Source organism: Mugil cephalus, chromosome 6 (genome assembly GCF_022458985.1).
Source record: "Mugil cephalus isolate CIBA_MC_2020 chromosome 6, CIBA_Mcephalus_1.1, whole genome shotgun sequence".
In the NCBI taxonomy this organism is placed as follows: domain Eukaryota; kingdom Metazoa; phylum Chordata; class Actinopteri; order Mugiliformes; family Mugilidae; genus Mugil; species Mugil cephalus.
Window position 1 is genome coordinate 16112947 of NC_061775.1, and position 10327 is coordinate 16123273.

General features: G+C 41.9%; 1 protein-coding gene across 1 annotated transcript; it reads left to right on the plus strand.

Moving 5' to 3' along the window:
* The first annotated feature begins 227 nt into the window (after positions 1-227).
* dsg2.1 (desmoglein 2, tandem duplicate 1) lies at positions 228-10114 on the plus strand. Its single transcript, XM_047588132.1, has 14 exons — positions 228-388; positions 3020-3148; positions 3368-3523; positions 3930-4074; positions 4672-4832; positions 5716-5850; positions 6174-6359; positions 6598-6902; positions 7039-7181; positions 7399-7620; positions 7716-7949; positions 8138-8268; positions 8393-8692; positions 8844-10114. Exons 1-14 carry the CDS (start codon positions 326-328, stop codon positions 9837-9839), a joined length of 3306 nt encoding a protein of 1101 aa, XP_047444088.1. The 5' UTR covers positions 228-325; the 3' UTR covers positions 9840-10114.
* Positions 10115-10327: the final 213 nt, after the last annotated feature.

Below are 10327 nucleotides of genomic sequence, written 5' to 3' on the forward strand. Positions count from 1 at the left end.
GAGTTATATTATTCTATTTTTGTTTCTAGGTTTCTGGTTGTGTCTAAATGAAGTGAGTGAATGAGTACAAGAGCTTTTAAATGGGTTTGTTTTTTTATTTTTTTTAATCATTATGCGTCCTAATCCTGCCATAATATACAGTAAGTGGAGGCACGAGCAAGAGCCATTTTTTGATAAGCTACAGGGTGTGCCCCTTTCCAAAGAACATGCGCTTACTCGTGAATCGTGCGCCTGTGCGCCAGACTTTAATAAGCCTCCCCCCTCCAACTCAGGTTAGTCTTAAACTGTCTTCAGTGGACACCAGGACGTACTTCACTCTATCCGGATGCGAGACATTTCTCCAGTCATGATTCGGGCTTCGTCGTCCGTGGTCGTATTACTACTCGTGGTGAGTCCTAGGGAAGTTTTGTGCAGTTTCAATTTTGTGTTTCAGATGTCTATTTTCTAATAGCGGGAATAACTGTGAATTTACCTCGCGGACTTCTTCTTGTTCAGAGCTTCCGGGACGTCATATGGAAACCTGAATATCTCCCATGCAGATTAGTTTCCTTCTACTTTATCTCTGTTACAGTGTTCATTTTTGTTATGGACATACGTGCAGACAATACTACGAGTTATGTGCGGGTTCTTGTATTTACCTGAAAGCAGAAGCAACCGTGCGCCCTTTTTTCTTTTCTTTTTTCTTTCTTACCAAGCAATTATATCTCTTTTCAGAGAGCTACTTCCAAAATATCTGAAATTGAAGATTCTTGGGTTTCAACAATAGTTTTGGTTGTGTTTACGCACTTGCATCATGATACGGTGTTTTATGTTGACACTGGCAAATAAGTACCCGAATGCCATGTAAATGGTGCTGTAGACACTTGACGCCGTTTCCCAGCTCGCAACCGTCTCATTTTACCCCACGTATCTTTGGTGAGCTCGTTTAGGTTTGGGCTGATGTGTTCATCACGGGAGACGGAAGTGCGTTACATGCCATGGGAATGCCAGAATGAAAATAACCAAAAAAAACAAAACAAAAAAAAAACCAAAAAACAACAACATGGAAAATGCCAGTTATTAATTATTACTATCATCATTACCACATCGGCATCCATTTGTTAGCCTGTTGTGTTTTTCAAGCACGCGTTTGACTCAGCAGCACAAATTGTACAGACAACAGTACATAATGGGGAATGTCCTTGTCATTTGTCACGTATGAATTGAACCAGTACAAAAAACACACAATAGCCACACCTTCATTGTAAGTGTAGCTAAACTAGTTCCGACTGTCTGACTCATTATAGAGAAACTCAGAACATCTGCCTTGAAGCCAGTTGTTGGAGTTTGTTGATTGCCATGGTAACAAAACAATGTCCTTGCCCCCACGCACAAGTATACAAGTATACACCGATCAGCCGATCATAACATTATGACCACCTTCATAATATTATGCAGGTCTCCCTTGTGCCTCCAAAATGTTGTGACTCATCAGAAAATGGACATGGACCTTCCTGTGGTGTCTGGGAACAGGATGTTGTTATTGGAGGTCTTTGGGTGCTATGGGTTGAGGAGAGAGGCCTCAGTTTTCCAGCACACCATTGAATTGTCACAAGATGGTCAATGTTATTTAATTCTCCTGTCGGTTGGTTTTAATGTTGTGGCTAATCGTAAGTTGCAGTCATAACCAATGAAGTTTGCAATAAAATGTACAGACAGTGAAAACACAGATTCATTGTTGAATTTAATATGTGGCTAGAAGTTTCTGTTCTTAAAACAAAGCCTCCAATTTTTGTGGCAGTTTGTAATATATATTTTTTTTTCGATGTGTCTGTCTTACTGGTTAGCGCCAGGTACAGTTTTGGTCAGTTTTCCAATTGCCAACAGTTTCATTTAATTATTTGTGTATTACCGTCACGATGATGGTGACATGTTGGGGACTGATTTTGTTGTGGCAAAGACCAGCAGTCCAATCAAATCATCTGAATGGGCTTTATGTGGTGATGGACAGAAGACTAACAGCGACGTAGTCATACAGAAAGCGGAATTAGTTTTCGCAACTAGTGTAGTTCAGGGCTTTTACATATAAGTAATTCTCCTTACTGTGGGTATTTGCTGTAAAGTGGTCATAAAGCCAATCAATGACACATTTTCTGTGGTTTTGTCTCTTGGAGAAACTTGAAAGAAGAAGGAATCGGCGACTGTAGGCACGAGTCGACACTGTGCGTTTTTACATGCATGTGAAAAAACGAATTATTGCCTTAATCGGACTTTAGTTAGGCAACGTAAGTGCATGTAAACACATTACTCGGACTAAAATTTTTAATTTTTATCTTTGATGTATCCAGTTGAGACACCCAAATAATGCATTGGAATTCGTTTTTCTCCGACATGTATACGCCTTAATCGGACTAAAATCAGATAACGTGTGTGTGCATGTTCCACAACCGCCGCGTTGGCGTGTGATCCCGAAACAAAAACATTGAAGAAAGCCGATCGCAGAAGAAGATGGTCAACAGAGCTGGTAGAACAACAGTCTGAGGGATAGCGCACCTGCACCATACGTAGCGCATACATTACGTAGGAGATTAAAAGATATCGCCACCTAGTGGGGCGGAGGAAAACATGGTTCCGTCAGTTATTTGATTCTCTCCGCTTCATGTAAACTGGGACAAGGGCTGTAGTCAGAAAGTTGAATTTTGAGCATAGCTCGATTAAGCTCTGCATGTTATCGCACACTGTTTTTTTGTGACCACCCCGACTCCCAGGAGGGACAGACTAAAGTTTCACTCTGTAGCTTTAACGCGAGGGTGTGTGTATGCCCACCCATACTTCATAGTGGCACATATTGGCTGCGTTGTGTCCTTGTTGTGCATGCTGCCGTGTGCATGAAATCTTAGTAAAACAAAGAAGATATAAAACAGAAATACCGTGTGTGTGTATGTGTGTGTGTATTGTTTTTGCGATTTACTGTATTTGCTGCTCACTTTCTGTTGATGTGATGATTCAACGTGGGCTCATTACATGTGTTGTGTCACAGCTCCAGGTTGTTGCTGGTCTGAGGGCCGACTCTGGAGAGAAACTGGTGAGAAAAAGAAGAGAATGGGTTCTCCCTCCAAAGCCTCTGATGGAAAATGTGGACTACACCCAAAAGGAATTTATTGCCAGGGTAAGTCACTGCTGCCTAATTTAATTTAACTCTACACACTACCCCTGTAGTACAAACCTCTCATTTAACGTGAAGGATATAATAATTTGACTTGAAAATATTTGGTAGCTAATGGGCGGCTACCGTTAAACTGTTCTCATCTTATAATAAAACAAACATCAGTTCAACTCTTGCTTTTATGGAGGAATAATCAAGTCTTTTGCTTCCCATTTTTTTCAGATTCGATCAGATCTTGACAACGGGAATAATGTTGTCTACTCCCTGGAAGGTCGTGGTGTCAACCAGGAACCCTTCAACGTGTTTTCAGTTGATCCACGAACTGGAAACGTTCGTGTGAACAGAGTCTTGGACAGGGAACAAATTGATATGTACAATGTGAGTGATTATCGGGGTTGATTACTAATTTGAGGTGATGAGGCCACGCAGAGCCAAAGAAAGTGATTTTTCTGAACTAGTCAGGAACATATTTGATTTCAGTGACAGGTTAAAAATACCATCCATCCAGTGGGTGCTGTTAGAATTGCACCAGAGTTCAACATAAAAGACCAATGGCTCAATGAAATATGACACTGTCTCTTGTTTCTGCTATTAACTATTAACCATCTTAACAACGATATCCCCCACTGAGAGATTCGGCAGGTTTTACTATATCCCTTTTATAATATCCAATAATTGCCTTTCATTGTTAAGATTAAAATATGTTTCACTGATTTTTGTCACAGCTTTTATAATTTGACAAATGATAAAGATAATAACAAGTTTTTATATCCCGCTGTTTCAGCTGTCAGGTGTTGCTAGGTACTTAAATGGCGAGCTGGCTGAGAAGAACATTGACCTACGAATCAAAGTTGAAGATCAGAATGACAATCCTCCAGTCTTCAATCTAAAACAGCTTCCTGGACAAGTGCCTGAGCTCAGTCCTAGAGGTCAGTGTGTACCAATGGCAATTTATTGGTAATAAGCTGCTTAACAGAAAGGTCATATACTGTATACACTCAACTAGCAATGACCAAGGAATGCATAATTTAGAGAATAGGTCTTCAACAGGGGGTCCGTGACCCTTAGGGGGTCTGCAAAGGTACTGCAAGGGGTTACAAAATCTTTGGTTGATTATACATATATATATATATATTTTTTTTTATTTTTATTATTATTTATTTTATTTTTTTTTTAATTTCCCCCCACAAATGTAAAGGGGTCCCTACTACTTAATCTCTCCATCAGTTCGAGTATCTGTGGGCTGAAAAATGTTCAAGACCCCCTAGTGCTGTATATTATGGCTAACTAACTGAGAGAAGGCAAAATGCTTTCTCTCAGCCTAAAATATGAACATGAACTATTCCAAATGTTGATGCAGTGCAGCTTTGTAAACTTTGTGAATTCAAATACTGGTATTGCATTATAAGATGCACAGCAGCTAGCACCTCCTCTAGAGGACATGTTAACATAGCTGTGTTCAACCACAGTGAATCTTGCAACACCAACTTTTGTAATAATGTGGCTATAAAAATGCTGTTTTACAGATACTTTAGTTATGCAGATCGAGGCAACGGATGCTGATGAACCTGGGAATGACAACTCCAAGATTTTTTATTCCATCATAAATCAGAGTCCACCTGATGACATGTTCTACGTGAACAGCGACGGGAAGATTTATGTCAAACGTCCTTTTCTGGATAGAGAGGTATGAACTATACCAGTAGATACAAAATATTGTCAGATGATACTATGTGTGTGACTTTGTGGCTCTGGCACTCATAACATCGAGGTGCATCTGCACGTTGGAAAGCGTGAGGTTGCAGCACCTAGCTAGCCCATAATCTGCAGAGTAGTTCCTAAGCTCAATCACAGTGGCTCCTCAAACCCTAGTTATAGCCGGGGTCACACTGCACAACTTCCACAGTCTTTCACAGATTCTGAAAAGGGGTACACACTAACACTAACAGCAGCAGATTTTGGTGTGATGACTGAAATACTGGGGATCACACACTTAACAGCTGCACCTGATGGGGGATCACAGACTGCATGATTTGTAGACCAACTGAAGCCAAATGAACTCATCAAAGTCTCGTGACAGTTGTACTTTGCACTTCGACCAAAATTTTATGGGCATTCATAGCCCAACTATCAGCGAATTTTTTCCGGACTCGTCCTACTATAAGGTTTCTGCTTCACAGTCATCTATAAACACACTAGCGCATGGCTCCTTAACTGTTGTAAACTGTTCAACTCAGAAGTTAACGAGAACTCAAACGCCCTTAAATCTAGATTAGATCACTCCCCAGCTCTTGCTCATTTCACACAACAAATTATATGTTGACTGCTTGTGAGGTGGGAGCCTGCAAACTCAGCATCATGTGAATAGTCTTCCACTGCAGTGAGGCGCACCCTGACAGAGCAACTAATGTCCTCTTTCTGAATTTTGGCTTGTGTACAATGTATAACTTGATAATATGCCTTCCTCTTCCAATGGCTGAAGAAATTTCACTGAAACGAAGTCAAGTCTCTACCTCCAGGACACAACCTTTTATTCAGGATTTCTTAATTATAATGTCTTCAAATTTCAGAAAACAGACCAGTACATTCTGACGGTCAGAGCTCAAGATTTAAATGGCCGGCCAGGGGGAAACAGCGCCACTGGTACCGTTACCATTAAAGTCGGCGATGTGAATGACAATCCTCCCACTCTGGAAAAAGAAGAGGTAATTTTTGTGTGTTTTGAAAAGCTTGAAATATAATTTAAAAAAAAATGTTTATCCATTGTGTGTCATGCCTAGAAGACATAATGGATTGCCTCGCCCAAAGAATTTTTATAGACCACTATGAACAAGGTTTCCAACAAACCAATGCACAGAGAGAACAGTGACAAATTTGACACTGCAAAAAGAAAGCTACTGTTGCGATGAAAGTGGTTTTAGTGTTACATACACAGGAATGTTGTCACAGATCAGACACTGAAGTGAACAAACGTGTCATTAAAATAAAATTGCATAACTTACCGTTGATCTTGTGATTTGCCCTGTAGTACAGTGGAATGATTGAGGAGAATACATATGGCGTGGAGGTGATGAGGATCAAAGCAGAGGACCTGGACGTGGTGGACACGGACAACTGGCAAGCTGTGTTTGATATTGTCAAAGGCAATGAAGCGGGTTACTTCAGCATTAGAACAGACCCTAACACCAATGAGGGCATCCTAATGCTTGACAAGGTAAAAAAAAAAAAAAAAAAAAAAAACGTACAAAAATGTTACATTACATACCCTACACCATAGTGGAAGAGGTTTACTATAACCTTGTAAACATGTGCTTAAGTTTATCATCTAAAATCATCAGGATGCATACAGTAGATGATAGTAAATGCAGATAAAATAGAACGTTTGTATTCATTCTTCACTGAGTCTTTACTGAGTAAGTGCTAAAACTTGTTGTCTTTCTCCAATTTCACAGGCTGTGGATTATGAGGATGTAAAGAACCTTGAACTAGGGTTATCTGTGAGGAACAAGGCTGCATTCGCTGGGGGGAGTGGTGGTGGTGGAGGCATATTCAGTGGTGCAAGTGCAGGCAGTGGTGGGGCATTCAAAACCTATCCCATCAAAATCAGTGTAAAGAACCAGCCTGAGGGGCCACGTTTCGATCCCAGCATTAAAGCTATTCCCCTCTCAGAGGGATCCAGCTCTACCAGCATTAACAGCATTATTGCCCGCTACCCTGCAATAGATGGAGACACTGGGAAACTAGCTGAGAATGTCAGGTGAGTACACACAAACACATACAAAGTCTCTACAGGCAAAACTACAATGCATGGTTCATTTCGCAATATTAATATATTACTATAATCACAATATAAATTGATTTCTGTTAACTGATGCATCTGATTTCTTGTACAGGTATGCCAAGGGCTTAGACTCTGACAACTGGATAACTGTTGATCCGGTGACAGCTGAGATCAAACTGAACAAGATCCCTGACAGAGAATCTCCAGCCCTGATCAATGGGACATATTACGCCAAGATACTCTGCATTACTGAAGGTAAACTTCTCCATTGCGTATCTGCTCCAGTTTCAAATGTTTTACATGTCAGAGCTCTAAATGTAATGAAATTCAAGTATTTACTTTGCTAATAGATTTATTATCAAACAGTATGAAAGTCAAAGCCATTTACTGCTTGTGCCTGAACTTCTCTCTGAAGAAAGAAAGCTAAGCAAAGGACAAAACCAAATGCTCTATTTCTGTTTTTCCATCACAGACATGCCGGCTAAAACGGCCACAGGCACCGTGGCCATCCAGGTGGAAGACTTAAACGACAACTGCCCAGTCCTGACCAGTAACATGCAGACTATGTGCGCCACGGACAAATCTATTATTGTGAGTGCCCATGATGAGGACGTGCACCCTCATGGACCTCCCTTCCACTTTTCTATTGTCGAAGAAGGCACTGACGGAAAATGGCAAGTGCAGCATCTCAATGGTAAGAATATTTTCTATTTTTGACATCCTAGATAAGTTGTTGACCTTGAGTTCTTCATTTTTCTGCATTCATAATGTTTGTCTTGGTTCTGGCAGACTCTGCAGCTCTCCTGTTGACCGAGGAGCTCATTTTTCCTGGTCTCTACACGGTGGAGTTTTTGGTGAAGGACATGCAGGGCAAGGCCTGTCCAGAACCTCAGAAAGTGACGGTCCAAGTTTGTACTTGTGAGACTGAAGGAATGTGTAAAGTAAAAGGTGCCGATGCAAAACAAATTGGACTAGGACCAGGAGGCATTGGACTACTGATATTGGGCTTGTTGCTCTTACTCCGTAAGTGTGATGCTCATTCTGATGATGGTTCATGTGACTTATAATTTGGTGATGCCTGTAATGTGGTGCAACATGCAATCTACTACTATTTTGACAAAAAGAGACTGCATTACACTAAGATTAGAATGCATGGATTATCTATATGATCTATAAAGTATTTTAATACATTGCATGCTTTTGTTTTACAGTCATTCCTCTGTTAGTGCTTCTCTGCCAGTGTGGGAATGCCACAAAATTTTCAGACTTGTTTGCTGATATACCTTCTGAAACCAAGTCACACCTCATTAACTACAACACCGAGCACCAGGGAGAGAACACGGTGAGACCCGGGGAGAAATGTTGGCACACATAGTGGTTGGTGATTGTTGAGATGATGATATTTGACCTCATGAGAAAAAAAAATGCTGATTCTGTTCTAACATTTGGATGCTCTGTCTATATAGGAGGTGCCACTACTCAGTGTGCCGGTGTGTACAGGCATGGTTTCAAATACGGCAATGGCAGGTGGAAAAGGATTTGAGACTATTACTCAAATGAGTGCGATGAATGGGATGAACTGGATGAATATGGACACCACTGACCACGTTTCTGGTTGCTACCAAGACGGGATGTGGGGGATGAACACGGGGCTTCAAAGTGAATTAATCACTGGATTTGAGGGGACAGAATCAGCAGCAGGTGGAGGAATTTACCGTGATATGGCACTGTCAGATCACGTCCTGGAGCGGTACTACAACAGTAAGGTGAGGAATCAGCTGACTGGTATAAGAATTTATAAAGGTGTATTTTAAAGAGCTGGTAATCGTAGCTAAATGTTTCATGTTAACATAAGTAAAGTAACACCCCTGATGTTTCTAAAGACTTGTAATGACATTTTTAATTATTCAACAACAGCTTGCCCATGCAATCGATAATTCTGCAGTGGAGGATCATGCTGTCAACTATGCATATGAAGGCCATGGCTCTCCTGCTGGTTCAGTGGGCTGCTGCAGCCTTCTGGAGACTGACAATGACCTGCAGTTCCTCAATGACCTCGGACTCAAGTTCAAGACGCTGGCTGAGGTATGTGGAGGCCAGACGACCCAAATTGAAGACAAAAAAGTGTTGACTCCTCTTCCCAGTCACTCGGAAACCACTGCCAAGATGTCGGTATCAAGTTTGCAGACTGTCCAACAGCAGTCCTCTACACCCCAGCTGCAGTCATCCATTTCCAAAGCAGAGCAGACTGTGGTCAGGGAGACAACGGAGCATTCTCAAATTGTGAAGGGAAGCACAGCCAGCAAGAGAGAAGCAATGACCACGGTCGAAACAGGAATGGCAAATCACAGTCAGATGCTCCTACTGCAGCAGCAACCTCTCTACTACACCACCACCCCTGTGCTGCAGCCGATGCATTATGTCGTCCAGCCACAGGTTCAGAACACTGTGCTTCTGGCCGAGGCGCCGGCAACAAACCTCCAAGGCATGGTGCTGGTGAACGACACCCAGTCTGGACATTCCCGAGGAGTCATGGTTCAGGAGCAAACAGTGATGTCTGGTGGTCAAACCCAAGGCTCTGGCATGATACTGTCAAACAACACTGGGGTCCAGAGGAGCGGTGTCAACTTGATCCACACTGGAAACGTCTCTGGCTCTCAGGCCATGATGGTTGTTGACAGCAAAGTCCCTGTAGGGACAATTAAAGTCCTAAAGGGAAATCAGGCTCCCATAGTTCAAGGAGGTATTTTACAGTCTGGAATGCTCTCAGGATCTCAGAGTGTTTTGGTGGTCGGAGAGCAAACCAGCAGTGGAGGCCAAATTATTCAGGAGACACAAGGTCTGTCCCAGATGAGGGAGGGCTCCACGTACAGCAAGACGATTGTGGAAGAGAGAAAGACAGAAATCCACTAAAGGAGAGGAATAGACTTTTTTGGCATCTTGGAAAAGCTTCATTGCCATTCTGTTGGTGATGGGAATTTTATCGGACTAAAGTTTTGCAAGACAGCTCATGGATACAGTGCAACTAAATAGTAATACTCCAACCCACTGACTGTATGGACAAACCCATCGGGATGTCACCCATTGGATTCTGAACCTTGAAAATGAAGTGGGCGGAGCCTGCGGTCGCCATGTTGGATGAGCTTTACTCCGCCCACACTCAGATACTCCAAATATGGACATGGGCCCTTCCTGTTAGCTCAGGCTACCACCAAGTGAGAACGCCCTTAATTATGCAAAATTTAAAAAAAAAAATGACTCCCCGTACAGTTGTCATGAATGGTGAAATAAACTACTGAGACACCAAAACTTTTTTTTGAACCAGGCTGTATACATGTTAAATAATGCTGTAAAGTTGGGCTTTTTAACATGGGGGTCTATGGGGATTTGCTCCCTTCTTG